The sequence below is a fragment of the Ursus maritimus genome, unplaced genomic scaffold (genome assembly GCF_017311325.1).
Source record: "Ursus maritimus isolate PB19 unplaced genomic scaffold, ASM1731132v1 scaffold_14, whole genome shotgun sequence".
Classification (NCBI taxonomy): domain Eukaryota; kingdom Metazoa; phylum Chordata; class Mammalia; order Carnivora; family Ursidae; genus Ursus; species Ursus maritimus.
The window spans coordinates 23,751,533-23,774,290 of NW_024423786.1; the positions used below are offsets into that span (position 1 = coordinate 23,751,533).

Below are 22,758 nucleotides of genomic sequence, written 5' to 3' on the forward strand. Positions count from 1 at the left end.
CCACGTGTGTGTGGCAATTTGCTGAACATGTGCTGAAAACTTGGATTTGATAGTCCCTGGATGAAATTTCCCATCTTTATTTCCTGTTATGGAATCACAGGCTGATTTCATCCATGGGCTATTTTGCATCTTCTCATTTGGGAAATGGAATAGCATAACCAGCATCTTCCCCTCCCTTCCCTTCTGCCCTGTGCCTCTTGAAGTAGACCCAGGTCTTCATCCTCTTCTCCCATGATGTGGACTGATGAGAAAAAGCTTTCGGGCTGGCGGGGACTGATGAGAAAAAGCTTTCGGGCTGGCGGGCTGACGACAGTCAGAGAGGCTCATCAAAATCCATAGGCTGTTTTGACTTAAAGCAGTGTCTTATCTGCACTGGGGAGCCACTTGGATGCTTCCACTTAGCTACTCAGGTCGAAATCTCTCCTGGGGGACTCTCGGTGCTGACGAAGGAAGGCATAAGGATGCAGGTTCCTCCTCTGGACTCCCAAGGAGTTTTTCCCCATCTCTCAACTATAGGACAGGGGTCAGCAAGCATTTTCTTATAAGACCAGATAGTAGATAGTTTAGGTTTTGCAGCCATCTGGTCTCTGTTGTGACTACTCTGCTCCGCAGTTGTAGCCCCAAAGCAGCTATAGACAATGCATAAATGGGGAGACAGAATACTGAAGCCTTTGCACTGTATTTTCAGAAGAGTCGATTAAGACTTAGTGTTCTAGGTGCTACGGATTGAGTGTTTATGTTCCCCCCCAAATTCTTATGGTGAAGTTCTAATACCCAATGTGGTGGTATTTGGAGGTGGGGTCTCTGGGAGGAAATTAAGTCATGAGGATAAAGTCCTCATGCGTGGGATTAGTGGCCTTTTAAGTAGAAAGAGGATCCCTTTACTCAGCAAGAAGGAGGTTGTCTATAAGCTAGGAATAGAGTTCTTGCCAGAGCCCGACCATGCTGGCAGCCACGCTCCAGAACTATGAGAAGTAAATGTTTCTTGTTTAAGCCTCCCAATCTGTGGTGCTTTGTTACAGCAGCAGAGCTGATGGAGAGACTAGGCAAGTAGGTTTTACCCAGCATTTCAGCTCGTGTTGATGGTATCCAGAGAAGCACTGTGTGATGGGGATTTTGAGGTGAAGGCTACTCTTTGGGTCAGTGAGGGCGATTGATGAGTGATAGCTGTCCTAAGTTCAGATTCAGCGAAGACTGGCGCAAGTACTATGTGTCTTTCATCCTTGCCCCCAGGAGTTCCTTGAGAACAAAGACTGCTATTTATCTTTATATGTCAGATACTTACGGTAAAATATGTAAAAGTTCAAGACAGGCTTATCAAATGAATGGACATTTAGCTTGACACCTTCCTACAAAACCAAATTTAAGCCATTTATCCTGCACGGTCATTGTCACTAAATGCTTGTAGTGTTCATGTCAATATCATTTTATTCTAATGGTTTTCCAAAGACAGGAAATTGATTGTATTGTGTGTTTCATGTTTTTGCCTATCAGTATTTTATCTTTTTAGGTAACAGAATCACCAATGTCTACATTTTACATTGTCCAATAACTCAAGTCAGTCAAGTAAATTTTGAAGATCTAATTGGCTTAATTAAATGATCCATGAATTGGGCGGCCTCTCATCTAGCAAATAGCTGGGTGCCCCTAAGAGATGTCCACAATGGAAGGTCTTTATAGGAGGGGGGCAAGAAAGTTATAAGCAGAAGAAAAGAAAGGATCATTTTAGGCAAGATCACCTTGTGAAGGATAGGAGGTCTTTTTATGCAAAGTAACTCATCTTCCTTTGGGGGATGGGAATGGCCCATGTGACAGATTACATGATTGGTGCTTTTCAGAAAATGCCTGATTGACAGGTTAAGACTTATTCTGGGGTAGGTTGAAACTGTAGTTAAGCTAGGTATTAAGCCCTGGTTTGGTGACTTGGCCTGGCCCAAGTAATGCCACTTTGGACCTGTGGTTTTCTCTTTGACAACATGATCTTCTCTAGCTCTGTTCTCAGTGCATTTGTGACTAAGGCCTTTATGTTTCTTACAAATAATATAAACAATACAGTGCAATTAGAATTTGTATTAACATTTTTTTTGGAAATATGTAGAACGGGTAATTAGGAGTGATTTTTTCATGTGTGCTTCATAAAATTGGTTTCACTTCTTTATAGTAAATAGAACATTGTGCCTTATATACTTACAGTACTCTGAATCCTTTTTTAACAAGCACAAGACACATTTCATGGCTGTGTCATAACACTTATCTTCTGTGTCTTTAGGGTTGCAGGATAAGGGACTGCTGTAATCCCCATAAAGTTGACTTTTCTCTCACATGATGCATGGCACAATAGAAAAATATATATCTGGTCTATGACACAAAGCTCCTAAAACCTTTGGAATTTCCTGAGTGGTAGGAATGTCTTTTGTTGTTTGTATCAAGCCCCTTCAGCCACACCGGAGCTTACGCTCTCTAAACACCTTAGATGGTTTCTGGGGATTGGCTGGGGGAGCTTAGAAGGTTGGAACTTTCAGTCCCTTCCCTCACTCTACCTCTGGCTACGGGCAAGGGCCTGGAGAGGATGGAGGTCAGTGAGCAGTGGGCTATCATTTAATCAGTCATTCCTGTGTCATGAAACCCCGATTTAAACTCTGGAACAAGGAGATTAGGGGAGTGTCCACGTTGGTGAACACATCTCAGCGCTGCCTGGGAGGGTGGTGTGTCCAGAGGGGCAGAGAAGCTCTGTGCTATACCCTTTACTTTGCCCTCTATATCTCTTACATTTGGCTGTTGCTGAATTGTATCTTTGTTAATTGTAAGTGAAATGCTTTCCTGAGTTCTGTGAGTTTTCCTAATGAATTGGTGAACTTGAGGAGGGGTTCATGGGAACCCCTGCATTTGTAGTTGGCTGGGAAGAAGTGTGGGTAGTTGAAGAACCCCATTTGCACCTGGTGTCTGAAGTGGGGTCATCTCGTGGGACTGAGCTCTTAAACTGTGGGGTCTGCGCTGACTCCGGGAGTTAATGACAGAGTTGAATTGCTGGACATCTAGAGTTGGTGAAGAATGACATGTATTTGGTGTTAGGAAACATCATATCTGTTCATGGCAATGCATAACTTACTGTAGGGCTCAGTATCTCTTTATAATTGGCAGAAAGACCGTTCTTCTGCCAAAGCGTCAGTGAAGTGGATTAAGCTGAGGGGAAATTGAGGCTTGGCAAACCTATGACAGCCTACCTCAAACTTTCTTGTGAGGTGTGTCTCACTCCTTCTTTTATCTTTCTCTCTCTCAGCCTTCTCCCCTCACACTGAGAAGCTTGTCCTGTGTTGTGTGCAACAGTTAACTCTGTCCCCTAACTTGTATTTCCTCTCATCAAAAAGCCCTGTAGTCATCTAGACTCCCTTCTCTTTGATGTGAGTGTAGTGACCCTCTGTGACTGATCGAACATGCCCCTCTGGACAATCATCCATTCACCCCAAATAACTTATCAAAACATTCCTTCCAGCTGTCATCCTGAGAGACTTGGGGTGCACATCTACCGTCATCCATCTTGTACATTCACACATGCATTCATTCAGTAAAAATCTGAATTGAGTATCTACTATGTGTCTTGCAGTACTTTAGGTATTGGGCATTCATCCTTGAACAAAACAAGTGTTTGCTGGATGGAGGTGGTATCCTAGCTCTCTAAGTATATAATATTAGTTACAGGTTAGAATGTGTGAAACAGGGAGAAGCATTCACTAAATTGCTCTGTATTCATACTTTCCTTTCTATTCCTGCTTTTATCATTTGGGGTCTAGTCAGAAATATGGAAACTGCACTAGTTATTTTAACAGGGATAATTTAACCTAGAGAATTGGTTAAGGAAGTATTGGAAGGGCAAAAAGAACTCTGACTCAAGCAGAGATTGTGACTGCAGGAAGCAGCTACCAAGCCTGGAGTAAAGGGAAGTGACTGGGGCTCTCGTAGAGCTTGGAAACATGGAAGGGGGCATCCTGCAGAGTGGGAACCCAGAGCATTAAGGAAGGAAGAGGCGCTGCCTGGCTGGTTCCCATGGCTCTGAGGCTGGTCCGGGAATGCTGGCAGAACCTGTAAACTGCACCTAACTGCTCTTGGAAGCAACTGCTACTCGCTGGGTTGAAGAGCTGTGGCTGGGGTGCTGTTGATAGAACACCAGGCAAACCAGAAGGAGCAGATTCTTTCTCTGTCCTCCAGCCCATTGGTCTCCCAGTGGTGCCCCATATTAGCGGAACCTAGTGGGAAGCCAGCTGGCAAAGGAGAAAGTAATTTGCAGTTTCAGCCCCACCAAGCGGTGAGCACCTAGAAGAGAGGTTTTGGAGCTGATTAAAAAAAATATATATAATAGCTTAATAACTGGCACATAACTAATAGGGCCCAAATGTGGAAAAACTGTATAAAATATAGCTACATTGATTTTTTTTTTAAATGTTTGGACTTCTCAGGACCTTTATTAAGACATGTATTGAGATCTCTAACTAAGGAAAGCATAATTATGTATTTCCCAAATATGTGACCCGGAACCTTCCTTCTTTAATTTCTAGCTCACTTATTTGTTTACTGATTATATTCCCTCTGCTTTCAACATTACCTCTCCCTTTCTTTCAATGATCAGTTTTAAATTTTCAAGATTTGTAGGTAATTTTTTGGTGGATATAATGTCTTCTCACATCTCTCTGATTTATTATACTTTTCAAAGTGTTTTTTGTGTTGTATCCTCCACGATCTTTTTTCTTCAGGTATTAATTCTTTTGTTTGCTTCTCTGATGATGTCAGTGGGCCTCCATTGTTTAATAATTCTTGATACTGAGCTTCTAGCTGCCCAACATCAGTAACTGTGGGAGAGGTACAGAGGGTGTGGCCACGTGTTAGGTGCCAGTAACTGGGCTTTCCCCCATGCGACAGAGGTCACCTGGGGCACAGTGTCATCTCTTGGGCCCCAGGCCCCACAGTTACTGTTTTTGTCTGGGAGCATACCCAGTGCTCATCGGTCATCCTGACGGTAGCCTTGGTGCCTCTTCTGTTCTCTGTGTCTCTAGCTTTCAGGTTTAAAATATAACCAGAGCTATTTAAACTTTTGGTACAGTCCTGTCTTGCGGTCTTTTAGCTGTGGGATTCTACTTCAGTCTATTTCTTATTTGCCTGACGTTCTTCAGGGATTCCTCTCAGTTTCTGATTTGCCAGGCACCCACTGCTTTCTTTATTATTTTCACCAGTGCTGCCATGAATGATTTGTTTAGATGTATTGTTCCAATCTCGTGTTCTTCTTTCTGTATCCCCCCTTTGCTTGGCACTATGTCTGGCCCTGTGGAGTAGGTGATTCTTCCTGTCCAGTGGATTGCTCTTGGGGGTTGGTCACAAGGTGTCAGGTTATTTCTCCAGCCTTCAATGTGGCAGCACTTCCTTGGGGTGTTTCCTCTGTCTCCGGAAGGTCTAGTGCCTCAACGATAGCAGGATCTATAGAGATCAATTTTTAGATGACTGTCTGCCTTCATAGAAACAAAGGAAGTCCTCAAGAGAGGAGATATTTAGGCTGTTTATCCTTGGGTAGCCATTGGATGCTGGCTGGATCTGGCTAGCTGGAAAATAATGGAACACCATATTTCCACTGTGGTAGCATTTCTTGCCTCTGGGGTTGCTTCTTGATCTCAGACCCCATTGAAAAAAGATTTCACAGAAATCTTTTATTTCACTTTCCAACAACCTTGTAAGGTTGTGGTGGTTGATATTCTCATTTAATGTTAAGTAAACAAGGTTGGAAGGTCACCTGCTGTAAGTGGCCAGGGCAAAGACGACCCAAGTCTTCACCTCTCCCTCTTAGTCCCATTTCTCACTATCAGCTCCTGAACCTGTCATCAGGATATTATGGAGCAGATGTCATATTTTGCTCTTTTGTGTCTCATTTTCTCTGTTAACTTCTGGTTTGGACCAGTTGTTAAATCGTAGTAATGTCATATACAGCATTTCACTGTAAGTTCCTAAAAGAAAAACCACGAGGATTAAACATTCTTGAGATTTCTTTGCTTTTATTGAATCTCCCAATTTTAAGAGGATATGCTATGGTTAGAATATGATTTTCTTTGCTGCTTGGATAAAAAGTGTCAGATTGTCTGTTTTTGCAAGGGTCGGATTGTCCTCTTGTCTGTGTGTGCTTTTCAGATTGTTCTATCATTACAGTGGACTTTTCAAATAAATGACAGTAATTCTTTCAAAAGTTTTCTGGAGGATAGTGAATGCCATGTACCCTACACTATAGTATCAATTCTCTTTTCAGGGATTATTTTGAAGTTTCATTTTCATGTTATCAAGTTTTCTGAAGGCTTGCCTTGAATTTAACTTCTGTGCTTTATTAGCACAGTAAGATTTTGTGATTCTTCCCCTCCCCCACTCTGGCTAAAGAAACTCAAATTATTGCCAGAGGAGAGATGACTGATGTGAATTGAAAGATTTGGCATTCACTTTTCTTTCATAACTAGGACATTATATGTAGAGTATTGGGGAGGGCGATGGGATTTAATACTCGAGATTGTAATTTCTTCTGTAAATGGGGATTCTGACAATGGAAATGTGAAAAAAGGGGTACTCTCTATAATGTTGTCACCTTTCTTAATAGAAAATTCTAAGATCGAGGGGCGCCTGGGTGGCACAGCGGTTAAGCGTCTGCCTTCGGCTCAGGGCGTGATCCCGGCGTTATGGGATCGAGCCCCACATCAGGCTCTTCCGCTATGAGCCTGCTTCTTCCTCTCCTACTCCCCCTGCTTGTGTTCCCTTTCTCGCTGGCTGTCTCTATCTCTGTCGAATAAATAAATAAAACTTTAAAAAAAAAAAAATTCTAAGATCGAGTTTTTCATAGTGGCAATATTTTATTCATCAACAAGAATGGAATCAATTTCTAAACACAAATAGTGGACTTGGAACCTTGCAGATACCAGTTATCATTCTGTACAGCATACCTTCAAAATGTCAAAGAGACAGTCTCAGGAATTTCTTCAGCAAAGGTCGCTCATTTACTACTCTCTGAGTCATTTCTTCAGCATGCCAGGGTGACAGGTGAACCTGTGAGATTGAGTTAGCCAGGTTGCTCAAAACTGCCACTATAAAGAAGCGATGAGAAGTCTATTTCTATCAGGTAAATCCTATTAAACTCAAATGTATCCTGAACTATTAAGCGCTATTAGATTGTTAGAAGGAACATGAGTGGGTTGATTGAAATAAAGTCTACCCCTTGCAAGCTTTCCCTGAATTTATTGGATGGGACTTCTGGGACTAATTTAAGGAGGACTAACAAGTTGGAAACTGAAGGGGGTGGAGGAAGGAAGGGGGCAGAGCTCTATGAAGGAGCTAGATCTGATGCACGGAGATGTCATATTTGACCCATTGTTATGGCTGTGCCGAACACACCTATGACAAAGCCCCATCACGTACCTTAAGTGTATGTTTCCTCCCAGCAACCCTGGAAGGTTGGGTATTCTGTTTTACTAATAGCTGTGCATTACTTGCTCAATATCACAAGCTCATTCCGTGGTGGGGAGCATGAACGCCCCTGTAGGTCTTTTCATACTGATGATGTTGTTGCTTAATGTGGTTGAGGAAAAATATGTAGTATTTTCCCTTCGGACCTTTCTGAGTAGTGAGAGTAATAGTCTGCTCTGATGCACGTGTAAATGTGTAAGATGGATGGCTGGGGTTAGCTGAGCAATTAATGGCCTCAGACTGATCAAGATTGAGCTCATGGATGTTCTATTATTGTATTCTTTGGAATTTGATTTCAGGTTAGCAGTATACTTGAGACTATTTTTAGAATCTTAAACTCCCTTTTGCTGCCAGAGAGACTCTTTGGTAGCAAGACTCACTTGAGTGAGTTGAAGAAATCACACACACACACACACACACATACACACACATAGACACACACAGGCATTTTTATGGGATGAAACAGTGACCTAATTTTTAGGACATAACTTCCAGAGTTATTCACTTTTGCCATAAGCCAGATTTTTGTGAACATAAAACTGTCATAAGACCAAGGCACATGGCAGAAACCTTAGGCAGTCCATAGATAAAAGCCAGTGTCTACCACTTCTTCCCTGAGCTCACGTGTTCTACAAAGATGTAGTATTGGTGTGCTGGAAGGGCAGTGCCTAAGCACGTGGATGGACACTTCACACTGGCTTGTCGAGGCAGTGCCAGCTTGGTAGCAGCTGTAGTAACGCCTCAGGCCCCAGTTACTCATCATGAGCTGTTGGCCCGCCATGATCTCAGGGTTCTTCCAGATCTTATTTTTATTTTTTCTGATTAAAATTGTATTTTATACCTTACTTTTTCATTTCATTGATTAATAAATCCATCTTTATGGAATTGCGTAGTTATTAAATTGTCATGCTAAGTGTATAATTATTTAGAGAAAATACAGAATATTGAGATTAATGTCATAGTCATCTGTGTGTCCAGTATGAAGAATAAATATTGCTATTTTCTTATATTTGCTCAGATCATTTTCAGTAAAAGATGTAAAACGTAACTGATAAAGTTGAAGTCTCTTGGTGCCTCTTCCCCAAACCCATGGCCTTCTCTGACTCTCTAACAGAATTACTATCCTAAACTTGACATATCACCTTCTAAACTTTAGTTATGACAACTTGTATATGTAGATTAGGAAAACACTTTTCCCCTCTACTCCTCTTAGGTTCATTGCCCAAAGTCCTGCAGATTAGTCTACTAAAGGACAGAGTTACTAGAGAAAAACAAGTTTATTAACAAGTTTATTAACAGGTACACATACCCCTGGGGACACTCACTGACCTGTGACTCAAAGGGGCGGTCAGAACTTGGGCTTACAGTTGCCTCTTAATAGAAGAACAGTATATTTGCAGAGAAGTGCTAAGACAAAAGGACTTTGAGCTTCTAGGGGCAGCAAATTGTAGGAGGGTAAATCTATGGGGATGCTAATGGAAGATAAGGATTAGTAAAGTTTGTTATGGTGATTCCTATGGTGCTGTCTCTGGCCTAAGGGTGTAGATTTATGCCCCATGATTAAGAATTGTCCTGCCCTTTTGGGTGGAGGGAGAAGGGGAGCAGAGAGTTTTTCTTGTGTCTGCTTTTCAGTTAGCCTCAGCTCAAAATAATCTTTATGTCTACCTGTCTTCCCTCCTCCCTCCCTCCTGTCCTTCCTCCTGCTTGGTGTTTCTTTAATCAAGGGAGGCCTTGTGTTTTCTTGTGTTTTCTCCTTGGAAAGAAGCTGCAGGTGGGCCAGTGTAGCAGGATGGAGCTAAACCAGGGCAGTTTGCATGTTGCCCACTGGGATTAATAGTAAATGATGGAAGATGGCTTTAAGATGAAAGACCCAGAAGCTCTGATGTGGTAGAATGATGTATGGGACTCTCAAAAATTAAGCATGATGCAAGGGCAGTTTGGGCAAAAAATCCAAAGTTAAGATTGTTGCTAAAGAAATGCTTCTTTTATAGCCAGCAGGTACATAAAATTTACTGGGTTCATATGAACTGTGTCAAGTGTGTGTCTGTGTGTGTGTGTTTGTATCTAATACTAGATTCCCCTTTACCTTAAGCCCACATCTAATTCATGAGTAATCTTTGTTTCATCACCCAGCTATATCCCGAATCCCTTCATTTCTCTGTTTCTACCTCCACTGCACTTCTCTGTTATTTAGTTGAGGGTCTGCACACTGACATCCCAGCCAAAACTGTTTCTGCAAATAAAGCGTTGCTGGGACACAGCCATGCCTATTCTTTTATATATTATTTCTGCCTGCTTTATGTGACAAAGGTGGGGTTGCAGCATAGACACCCTGGCCTCAAAGCCAGATTTACTGTATGACTCTTTACTATTTCTATTCTGCTGTTTGTAGAAAAAGGTGGCTGACTCTGGTCTGGTTTAACGCAGCTCTCGTAACTGGTTCCCTTCTCTAAACAGAAAACAGAGTGACTTTTCCAAAATGTGAACTCAATTTCATTCCCCTGCTTAAAACTCTGAGTGAATAAAATCTAAACTTTGGACTGCAGCTTCTATGTACCTTCATGGTCTGGTCCCTGTTCCCCTTTCTCCCCTGCTTGACACAGACCTATTCCCCACTAGCTCCTGCCCCTGTTAACCCTTTCTTGCCTCAAGGCCTTGGACCATGCCTGCTAGGTTTCTCCTCAGCTTCTTTACATGTCTATCTCCTTAATAGCTTCAGGTCTTTGTGCAGATGGCATTTCTTTCCAGGTCACCACACAGTGTGCCCTTTGCCTCCATAATTCCTCGTGTATATATGTTATTTCCTCCAGAGCACTTCCCACTCTGTCAGTACATTCTCCATTTCTGTGTTCACGTCCTTCTTCCCTGCCTCCCCTCCTAGGACCTGAGCTCTGTGACAGCAAAGATCTTGTCTGTGCTGTTGACCAGTAGACCTCATTGTATTACGACCACATTATAAACACCCAGTGGAAAACTGTTCAAATGAATGAACAAAGTACAGATTCTGCCGGTTTCCCTGGTAGGAGTTAAATGCATGTATGTATTTACTCTACCTTAATTTGTTTTCTTTCTTCATGTAAATAAATCTTGCCCACTTCTGTTCACAAGATAAAATTAAGGTGATTTTCCTATGCAACATAGTCAAGCTGGCACACTCTCCACTAGGGGACGGGCAGGCATTTTTGAAATGATGCTGTTCAGTATTTTTAGTGCCTTTTATACATTTTGTTTCTGCTGTTGTGTTAATATGCTAATGTTTATCAAGGTTGTATTTTTCCCTCCCCTTCTTTCCTGCTGTTGGCAGAGCAGCAGTACGGACTTATGGAACCAACTCTCCTTTGGGCATTTGTCCTTACTACAAAGAGTTCTACATTTCTTTGCTCCTTAAAAAAACATGCTGCTTTTCTGCTGAACNNNNCCTAGGATAAAAAGAACAAGGCTGTATCTTTGAGAATCTTAATTCTTTTGACTTAGTGAAACCCATCCAGGAACCTTGCTCTCATTCAGAACTTCCCATTTTTCCCTTCAGCCTCATATTCAGGACATTTCTGTACCTTCCTGCAGTGAAATCTACGCACCACCTCCTGTTTCTCCTCCTGCCCCTGTCCTTGCTCAGGACCCACTTTTGTGGCCTTGGGGGAGGAGGGGGCATTCACCGTTAGTGTTTCACTGAAGAGCAGACTGTGGAGTCAGGCACACCTGCTCTAAGTGTCTGTTCATTTTGGCAACACTTAGCTTCTCTGAGCCTTACTTTGCCCATCTGTAAAATGGGCTTCTGTCAGTTTCTTCCTTGGAGGGGGTTGTGAGAATTAAATGAGGTAATGCTCATCAAGTGTATAGTAGAATTTCTGTAACTTCACGGCACTGCTCCATGTTTGCTAGGATTTCATTTGGTTTAAAAATAGAAGATTTTGTCAGGGTACTGCAGGAAGCATTAATCCTAATCGTAAGTGCTATGATCCAGTTTCTGGATGGTCTGAAAATTGAACTTTCATTTCTTTCCTGGCAGCACAGGTTATTTATTTAACAGATGCTGCCCCCTCCTTACTGTGGGGTCCTTAGACAGACAGGGTGGTACTGTCGGAGACGGTGCCAGAGGAGCCAGGAGTGGCCTTGGGCTCCACATCTGATCCTAGTCTGATTGCTTATAAAGAAGAGCCTGGCTCTTCTTTCTCTTCATCAGGAAACTTGACTTTGCTTCTCTAGCCCCCTGCTCTCGTGACGCCACACATTTCCCCTGCACCATGTGTTCGGGGACCACCCCACCTCTGTTGGTGTTCTCACTTCGTCTGCTGCTCTGTCTTCCCTCCTTTTAAATGGAACACTGTATTTTTAGGTCAGGAATGGCAGTATGGTTTTTGTCTGTGGTCATTCTAAGTCCTTTTTATTGATTTGGAGTCACAGACCCCCCCCCCAAATAATAATAAATAAATAAAAAAGAATCGTTTAGAATAATAGAAAGCTCATGGATTTTTTTAGACTTGGATTCAAATCCTGAATCACTTACCCAGCTGAGTAGCCTTAGACAAGTTACTTAATCTCTCTGACCCTCGCATTTGCTCATCTGTGAGGTGGAGTGCCCTGGCTCAAATGAGATAGAAAGTCAAGGTACTTAGCACAAATGGCACATTTTCCTTTGCCTACCGAATGTAAGCTTTGTCCGGCCCTTCCTTTTGTAAATAGCTGTCCTTTCTCTTTCTGTGACTATTGAGTGATTTAAGTATAGAGATTCCACTATTAGAGTTTAAAAATACTTCCCCAGATGCATTTAAAGCGAACAGCAGGACACCGTGGGCATTTCTTTATCGTTTATTGGATCACCTACTATTTTTATTTTAGGGATTGTTCAGTGTCTCCATGTTATACTTTCTCTCCCCCTTTGTATTTCTGCATTGAATAATAATAGCAGAACATTCTTTTGAGTGCTTATGATCTGTTGGGCACTATTCCAGTAGATTTGCACATATTAACTCATTTAATCCACAAAGCAGCCTATGAGGATGGGTCTGTTAGTTTCTTCCATTTTGTAAGTGATCACGGTCTCTCTGTGTACCTGCTAGAACGTATGAACTCAGCCACAGGGCACTAAGTAATTGGTTAGTTCATTTCCTTATGCTGTGCAAAGTGGGGGTAACCTAAACGGACAAGGGTCAGGAACATTCCAGTTCTAGATAAAAGGGATGCTATATTTCCAAAGGTGACTCTAAATGAAGGCCTCCCACTTAGGCTGAACATACAGTAAACTGTAACAAAGTGTCAGTACCCAGGTTCCTACACTTTCTTCCACATCTGACATCATTTTTTTTCTTTTCCATAGGCTTAGGCTTCTAGCACGATGTTGCTTTTCTTTGTCTCTGTTTTTAGCATGTTGTCTTTCTGAAGGAGGAGTTGATATAATCACATCCAGGATTAAACAGAAAAGTGCCATTATTTTTATTGTTATTGCTGCTGTTATAATTTTCCTCTTATAAACAGGATTCCACTGTATCTCTTATATAGGGTGATAGTGAAGTGGCATCTTCATCAGAGCCTGTTTTAAGCAGGCAGGTCTTTTATTTTGTGATACCCATATTGAGACACATTGAGTTATATCTGTCTTTTCGTGTGCCCCAACACATTTATTTGAAGCCTACTATTTCCTAGGTAACGTGACTAAGGTAGATTTATGGGTACTAATTTACATACAGAATAACATTGGCAAAAACTAAAATATAACAAACACATACCAACTTTTGGCCTGCCACAGCCCACTGAGCATCTGCCTTCCTTGCCATGCTTGCAACGAGAGGGGAATATATTTTCCTCTGAGTTTACAGCTAATTCCTTGTTTGTATTCCACTGTCGTCATTGCTATTGAGAGCTTGAAATGAGGTTTAAGAGCCTGTTCCTGTCTCACAGCAGGAGTTTATATTAGGGGTGGTCTTTCTGTGTAACAGAGAATGCAAGCGTTTGCCCTCCCCCCCTTGGTTTCACACCGCATTTGGAGAATTCTGCTGCACTGAAGTAAGGGTGTAAGCCCTTCATTTCCCAGACAAGTTAATAGATGCTCCAGGCTGTGCAGTTGGGTTAAAGCCTAGGTTTTGATTACTTCCTCTCAATGTTGTTTCTAAGTAGATTGATTTTCATGGCACAAATAATAAATGAATGTTTTTCTATGAGAATTGTCTTAAAAATTATAGATTAGGGTAAATCTCCCTTTGATTATCATCTTTCTGGTGTGCTCTCTTCAAGTTTACTGGCATTAAGTTGGTGAACTTCATCGGGACCTTTCCCTGTACATATACTTACACTTATACCTTAAAAGATAGAGAATGTTGCCTTGTGTGCGGACATGTGTGTCGGAAATATAAATATTATTCTACTTTAAATATTGAAAGAAACTGGCTGTTCTCTTTCAGTAATGTGCCTTGGAGAACAATCAATGTTAGGACGTTCATACTTACCAGTCTAAGCTAGTCAATGAGGCGATTACAAGTTATTCCCAAGATCTCAGTGGTAAACACATCAAAAGTTTATTTCTCATTCATGCAAATGTGGGTCTGGGGACTCCAAGGCCAAGGCAGCAGTCTGTACAGTAAGTCAATAATCCAGGCTGCTTGAACCCTGTGACTCTACCCTCTCCACACATAGCTTCCTGGGCCTTGTAGCCAAGGATAAGGGTCCTGGAGGGCTGTACATGGTTGCTTAAAAATTTTGGCACCCAACCTACAAAATAACTGAGGATGTAGGAGAACACATACTGGGTGCTATTGTGTTGCCACAGATATTTTGAATGCTTCATATTGTTAAAATATACTGTGGTTTATTCAGCCCATTTCCTATTTGGTAGGCATTTGGATCACCTCCCAACTTTATCCTTTATTATACACAACACTATACACATGATCGCGGTACATATCCCTAGCACATTTTCCCCTAGGTTAAGCACCCAAAAGGAGACGTTCCAGTTCAGAGGATGTGGTTGTTGTCGTTTTCATCAACGCTGTCAGATTGGTTTTGAAGATGGTCGCGCTGGTGTTCTCTATGCATGGATAGTGTGCGGGGCGGTGCATTTCCCCATACCTTCACCAGTGACATCATGAAACCTTCGTTTTTGTTTTCATTTCTATTTAACTGATTCCTAGTGGGTCTTCAGCTCTTCCTAAGACCCGCCTCTGCTCCTTTCCTGAGTGAAGCATTGTTGGGGAGCGTCAGGCTGCATGCAGAAAGACCGAGGGGGCGCTGAGAGCCAGTGGGCAGATGTGGCTCACCGAGCCTCCCTTTGGGGGGCACCCAGCTCAGTGACATTTTCTCTACTCCCTTTATTGATTTTTCTCCTCCTGTGCTGCTATTTCAGTAGTCTCTACACCTCTAATTTTAAAACCATGGGGCGAAGGATGATTTCTCGGTCGTGTCATTTTTTTTCTATGTAGCTGTCTAATTTTGTGCTTTGAGTTTTCTTGTGAATTTTTGCCTGCTTAGTCATTGTCTTTTTATCTCTTGGTTCTCTTTGTCTTTCCCCTCATTTTTCATTCTTTTTCTTCTGCCTCTGCTCCCTTGTTCCCATAGGCCCTTAAATCTTTATGCCGTGCTTTTCTTTTAAGTTGTATTTCCCACTTCCCTTCCAAGCTTGGAAATGCTTGCTCTGGAAAAGAAACATGGAAGGGAAGGGAGCCATGGAAAGGTCAGCATGAAAGTCCAGATGGAACTCACCCCAGATGCCCACCCACCCCAGCTGTTTTGAGAGCATGATGCTCTTCCTAATACAGTCACGTACCAAAATCTGTATGAAGGAAGGACAGAAAATGGGGATTAGTCTAGTTGTCCTCCTGCCTGTGTCTCATTAGAGGATCCCTAGGCAGTTTACTTCCCATCTTTAGGCCTCAGGTTTCCTGACTGTAAAATGAGGAGGTTGGACCCCACTAGTCCTTCTATACTTTGGAACCCCAGTATATGAAACGTGATTGCCTGAGAAACTGCCTCAGAGTAGGGTCCCAAAGTCACCTTCATAAGTGGGCCACTGCCATCGTCTTTCCATTCCCGTGCCTTGAAGGGGCACCTTCAGGCTCTGGGGCACCAGGTTGTTTAATAGATTTAACAGGGGGAGACAGTTACTGACAAAGATGTCAGAACTCTTGGCAGGCAAAGAGGGGCTGGGAAGGCAACCCAGAGATTGGCAACAGCAGGAATCCTCTACGAGCCTAAGGGGTGGAAGGAGGTAGTGTTATCAGAGTCTGGGGCCAGTTGATGGGTGCAGGAGTCATGGCGGGGCAGACAATGGGAGCTGGAATTATGAAGGAAGGGCTTTCTGGGGGGGGACCTGAAGTCTGACTCAGAAAGAGGAAGACAAAGCCTGAAGTCTTCTTCTCACTATTCATCTCTGAATGGGGTCTCAAATTTAGGCAGAAGACAGTTGGCAAAGAGCTTAGGGATTGACCTGAAGGCAAACGGGCAAATAACTGTCAGAAAGTATTGAAAGGTACTGGGTCAAATGGTCCTTAAATTCCTTTCCATTGCTCACATTCTGGAGTACATGAATTTCCCGGGAAGATACTAGTCTAGCGTTTTAACAGGTAGCTCTTCCTAGGAGTTCAAATAAACTGCCTCTACCATTCTGGTGTCTTAGGACAGCCTCTACTCACATCTCTACCTCCCTACCTCCCTCCCAAAGCCTGAAGCAGTTACATTTTTCCTAAGAAGCACTGTGCCAGCATTTCGTGAGAATTCCATTCCTGGAAGCCTTTTAGCCTTTTGAGAAGAGCACAATTTCACTCTCCTGGTCTCCGTCTTTATCATCAAGGGGCCTCTGGGAATGTGGGAACAGAATATAAACACAGGGAACCAACAGTATGACTCAGTGGATCAATAGTGTGTATTAGAGAAGTTGTGCTGCTTGACAGCTGTGATCTTTGGCTAGTGACTTAAACCTCAGCCTGGGTTTCCTGATTTATAAGATGGTTTTATTAGTCAGGATACTACAGAGAGGCTAGGTTCAGCCACAGTAACAAGTATTCTCCAGAATCTTGGTGGCTGGAAATCCACAAAGGCTCATTTTTCATTACACATTCATTGTGAGTGACCTGGGAGTATGTCTGTCTTACTGTGACCCCTAAGTGATAGATTAGCTGCCAACGTTAATATTCCCATTCCCCGTGTCGAGAGAGAGAGAACTTAGGGGGAGAAGGGTTGGTAATCAAATGTTGGTCCAGATGAGTTACACACCATATATATACATAATTTATTGACCAGAACTAGTTACGCAGCTGCATCTAACTTCATCTAAGTCAAAGGAGTATCTGGAAGGAGGAAGATTAGTAGTACTGATTGGTTTACATTAATGACAGTGAAGTAATAATACTTCACTCTTCACAGTGGTTTTGACTATTAGACAACATGAGTGCTTAGTGGAATGCCTAGCACATGGCCGATGCTCCATAATGGGAGAGGAAACTATTCTTCTTACTGTTTTTATGATTCAGCAGTTGATTACATTTCCAGCCACCACTGGAAACCATCCACTTACTTAGTAAATTTCTCTCCTTTTTTTCTTCCCCCTGAAAATGCAGAGGTAGACTTAACCTTTTCCTTTCTGGATGTACGACAGATTCTTAGCAAATGTAGTTCAATTGATGAAGTTTTAGACCCAGCCAGGGACCCTACTCTTCTGAGCTTAGGTTTGACAAAGGTAGACGGTTATTCTGTAGGATGATCACTTTGTCGAGTGATAGCTTGGGTATCTGCAGTGCCTTGGAACTATGTTCACTGTGTTGGTTTTCAATTTAAGAGCAACAGACTTTAAGCAGGCTTTCATCTGAGTCAGTGCAGAAACAGTCAATATGTATTATATGTCTGTGAAGCTGGTCTCTGGATCAATTGCAATTAGTTTGCAGCAGATTGCATTAACATATCCAAAATTAATATGGTGAGTGTTCTAATGAAAAGGAATTGACCAGACCACACTGTTTTTAGTGGCTGTTTTTAGTCTCCCACATGCTCTTTTCAAACTGTAGTTCTTTTTTCTTCTGTTAATGGCTTTAAGTTGATGTGTCAACATAGACTTAATCTATTGATCCTTCCCCATCTGCTTTTTAAAAGTGGTTGCAGAATCTAGTATATATCTAATGCTTAATCTTTTCTTTCATTAGGAAGCTTTCACTAAATGCCTTAAACTTGAATTTTCTTGGTACGTTATATGATGTGTTATTAAGACTCTTAAGTCAATAAGTATGTTATGTGTGAAATTTTGTGTTTTTCAAATTACTAATGTTTCATCAAGACTTAAAAATTCAGAAGATTAACAAATCATAAACAGTTAATCATATAGTATATAATGTTAGCATAACTTGTCTATAATTTATTTTGACTCCAGTATTATTTATTTCTGAAGAAGTGTAGACAGCTTCAACATTTTGAATTTTTTACGAGTGTGTGTAAATTATTATTATTATTTTTTTAAGGTCCGAAGAACTTTTACTTTTCTATTTTTAGAGAAAGTCACTTTCTGGAAATGAAAAATTACCTGTAGTTGGGAACAAAAGGACAAAAGGCAGGTCTTATTCATTTGGCCATCTAATATTTCTTGAGTATTTTCCGTATGCCAAGCACCATCACATTCTTCTTAAAAATACAAAGAAGCTGAAGACACACACTGTCCTTGAGTAAAACCCAGTTTAGTTGTTAGGTTCTGGAGCCTTCTTGGAATGTCCCTTGTCCAGAAGAGATCCATGAGTGTATTGTAGCTTGGAGATTTCCAGAAGAAAGTGCCATTTTAAGGACACATTTGAGGTCCTGAAACCTAATGATCCCATGTTGTAAAGCCCTGTGGACCTGTTAATGGCCCGTGTGGTATTGTCTTGGCCATCTACGAAGGCCATTGACAGAAGCCACTAGGAAATGTGTCAGGTGATTTTCTTCCACCAGTCTTGTGATCCAGTTGTGTGACTGAGTTTTTGGTTTGTGCATTAATAGTGTTGTTATCTTACCTACTGTGAGTAGTGGGTTTAGTTTTGTTTTGTTTTGTTCTGTTGGTTTGTTTGTTTTTGCATCATGACTCATGGTTGGACATGAGCTTAAACTAGGTATATTCATTTTTGGGGTCTATAGATTTGATCAGAAATGCTTTTGATCTTACTGGATAAAATGAGAAGAATTTATTTATTAATGTTATTCTGCTTTTTGACTACTTTCTTTCAGCACAGATTAAAAACTGATAGTACATATTGGAAAACCACTTCTACATGATGCTTAAGCAAAGTTACTTTTATACACAAGTTGCAATTTTTAGGAAGTAGTTTAATTAATGATGATTGTTTCAGGTGACAATCCTTAAATTTGGTGTGTGAAAGAGATAATATCATTAAACACATAATGATTGTGCCTAGCTTCCATTAAAAACTATGGTAAAGAAGTGGATTAATCAGTGGCCCATTGAACCTCAAAGTGTTAAAAAGAATTTCTGAGATACCTTACAGTGATTAGCAGTGTGCACACAGTTATTAAAATAATGCTGTGAGCTTTATTTGGAGTGGGAATTGGGGGAGACATATCGTATATAATAGAGATCTTAACATTTTTAAAAATAACCTTTTATTCTTAAATACTTATAGATGCTTAGGGAACTGCAAAAGAAGTGCAACAGTCCTATGTACCCTTCCCCCTCTTGTCCTCATGTTGACGTCTTATGTAGTTCTAGTTCAATGTCAAAACTAGGATACTGACACTGGCACATTCTTGTTAACTAGATGATAGACCCTATTCAGTTCTCGCCACTTCTTTAAACCTGCATTCATTTATTGTGTGTGTAGTTGTCCTTAACATTTTTGATTAGAAAAACAATTAAGCATGAAGAATTTATATAGTTTTCTTTTTCCTTTTAAAAAGACCTGTGTTACTGATTGTCATTTGAGGGTACCTATAAGACTGGCTACATGCGTTGACTGCTATTTTTCTTGTTATTTTTAAGTGTTCTTACCTCTCTCTCTCAATTTCTCTAGGCAGTTCAGTTAACCCCCCGAAGATGGCTGAACCTGCAGGAATACCAGAGCAAGAAACTGATGTCTGACCATGGAGTCAGAGTTCAAAGATTCTTCGTCGCAGACACTGCAAAGGAAGCTCTGGAGGCTGCTAAGAAACTAAGTAAGCGAATTCACAACAGGTGAAATAACACTTGCCCAAATTAGTGACCTCACAGGTAGCGGTGAACCAGTAGGTAAATTTCTTCATAGCGGGTTATACTCCTGGTGACAGGTTCGATGGAGAGCTTTTGAATTGCAAAGGCTAAAAAGCCCAATTAGGAAAACTTGATTCTTTTTTCACGAGATAGCAGTGTATGGGATGTCAACTCTGGTAATTTTTCTGAATTTTTCTGCCACCGTTTCACCTAGTTCTCTTTATCTGTGGGTTAGTGTCTGGGAGAAATAAGGGTGAATGCTGTAGAGTGTCAAAGAGAAGCCCACCGCAGGGTAAGGCAGGAAAGATGGTTGGCATCCTTATGTAAGCCTCTAGAACACGGAGAAAATTCTCTGAGTGACTGGAGAAGAAGGAGAAGCACATGCATTTGGAAGCCAGGCTGACTTTGCGTCACGGTTTTGCCCTCGCATTTACCAGCTCTGTAACTTTGTATAAGTGCCTTCTCCTTTTTGTGCCTCCATTTCCTTATCTAGAAATCAAGGCTAATGTGTTATTCCCCAGGTGCTGTTGTGAGCCTTTAAGGGAGACTCTACATTGGTATGTGGTAGAAAATCTAACTAATTTCCTAATTATAGATTGCGAAGTTAGGAGTCAGATCCTGCTGTTTGTCCATGAGTATTCCTTCTAGTGGCATACAGACTCTCTGTCAGTCTGGTTTAGCACTGTCCAGTAGAAATATAACATGAGCCACATCAGTATTTAACAATTTTCTGGGTCACATTCAGAGAACTAAAAAGAAATGGGTGAAATTAATTTTAGTAATATTTTTTGTTTACCCCAATATATCCAAACTGTTATCATTTCAACATGTAATTAATATAAAACAATTATCAGTAGGATAGTGTACCTCTGTTTTCTGTCCTCTTCAGGAATCTGGTTTGCATTTTACATTTCCAGCCCATCTCATTTCACACTAGCCACGATTCAGGCGCTTGATGGATACATGGGGCTAGTGGCTACCATATTGGACAGCACAGATCTGGACACTAGAAGGATGGACATGGGTATTCTTTGCCTGCAGCCTTGGAGAGCGGTTGCTTCCCACTGGAAATAAAGAATGGAGCATCTGCTAACTGCCCTTGCCAGGCAGTAGTAGCAAAAGTTTGAGAGTGCAAGGTAGAGGAGGGCTCCATATTTCGATCTCCCAATTTTCTGTGCTCTTTTAAGAGTAAGCAGTGAGGTACTTCAGCTAGTAATTGTTCCTTTATCTCCCTTACTGAGTTCCCCCAGATGCTTATATACCAGATCCTTTCTATGTTATGTCAGTTGAAATGTATGTTTGTTCTTCCCTTCAACAAATATTTATTGATTGTCAGCCACATGTATTAGGCACTGTGGATACAGCTGTGGAAGATAAGAAAGCCCTCTTTCTTTTTAGAACTTACATTCTAGAAGGAAATTAATTTGTAATTTTCAGATGCTAAATGTAGAAATTGAGAGTGACTTATAGTTTTAAGAAATGGAAATTGGTTTCATTTTAAAAGCTATCAAAATTGGTTTTCATGGTGGGGAAAAAAAATGGTAAAATTCAGCCTACACTTGGATGAGAGCTCCTCTGTGCGGTGTGGGAATAGATTCAGTAAAGGTTAGTATTCCAACGTTTTTACACAAAAGGATCATTTTTGTTTTATACTCCTGTGGTTTAGTGAATGGGTAATGAGAACAAAGAAATGTAAAGTTCAAGTCAGTCTTTGGTCTTCATTTTTCCCATTATTTCCACAAATGTGCTTACATACTAGTATTCCAGGTCCAAGGGTCCTTAGGGAATTCTGGAAGCCAACTGATTACTAGCCCCTCCCCACTTAGGCATAGCACAGCAGAGAGAGCTTATCTTGCAGACTTTCAGTGGAGGTTTGGACTTACCGAACTAATTGGCTTCTTAGTCACTGGTTTGTTTTATAAGCATTTATTTAGCCACTGCTTTGTGGTTGGGCATTTATGACTGTGTTTGTAAGACACAATTTTTGCTCTGCCGGAATTAACAAGGTGGTATTTATATGCTGGGGCCTGAGTGAAGGCAAGGAAGGACACAGACAATAAAGCAAGTTTAAATAAAAATAAAATTAAAAACATGAAAATAAATTTTTCAAAAAGCCATTTTGGTTCTTGAGGAGGGGTTTTAAGAAAATCAAAGTGGATTAAAGAATTAAGATTGACCCAGCTGTGTCTGTACCCTGGCTCGTGCATACCTGTGATATTCATTTAGGTGATGTGGCCTGGGAGTGGCTCTCTGATCCTGTTGAGAGCAAAAAGGGAATTTAGAGAACTAATCCAAGCCCCTCATTTCCTGAATGAATGACTAATCCTTCTCTTACTCAGTGAGGCGTTTCGGAGGAAGGAAGGTCTCCTCTGGCTTTTGTTGTATAATAGACAGTTTTGATCAGAGGGAATATTTAAAGTATTGGAAGAAGAGATGGTACCAAGTCGAGTTGGTTAAATATGAAACAAGTAGATTGTAAATAAAAAAACCACTGAGATTGGCCAGACAGAGCAAAATAAGAAGACTCTGGCAGAACTTCACAGCGTTGACCTGCTTGTTGCTATAAGATAGACAAGAACCAATAGCACAAGTCTAAATAGATTTGAGGCTAAGGGTAAAGCTGGATCACACGTGTATCTGATTGCCCTGAAAATGGGACATCTGCCCTACAATTATATTTTAAAGGAGAAAAATTACAGAGGAGGATAATATGCTTAACATGTGGTAAGTGTTATACAAGAGTTTATTGCTATCATCATCAACATTATCAGTGTATGATTCCAAGGGATTCATGGCTGTCATGATTCAGATTCATAGACAAATCAGAGACATGTGAGAATCAGTATTTTCTGGATCATGTGTTAAGAGAACTCATTTTTTAATTTCAGAAGTTTGTACATGATTGAAATGTATTTGTTTACCTTTCTACTTTATTCATACTTGGATATTTTTGAAATACAATGATATATAAAAAATATTTTGAAAACAAATATTGGTGTTAGTCATGCCTATGATTTCCAGGAGTCTGTATGGATTTCCTCACAAAGCTCTTTCTTTGTGTCTGAACCCACATTCCTGGTTGCCTGTGGGCCATCTGTTTACAAATGTCTCCATCTCTCCCGGCCCAA

The 22,758-nt window shown here is 41.1% G+C and overlaps 1 protein-coding gene across 1 annotated transcript in view; it reads left to right on the plus strand.

Moving 5' to 3' along the window:
• The window catches only part of SUCLG2 (succinate-CoA ligase GDP-forming subunit beta), a 257,629-nt gene that overhangs the window by 33,788 nt on the left and 201,083 nt on the right, over positions 1-22,758 (plus strand). Inside the window, exon 2 of the mRNA XM_040628584.1 lies at positions 19,455-19,596. Within this exon, the coding sequence (XP_040484518.1) occupies positions 19,455-19,596 (142 nt within the window). The remainder of the gene's footprint in view (positions 1-19,454; positions 19,597-22,758) is intronic.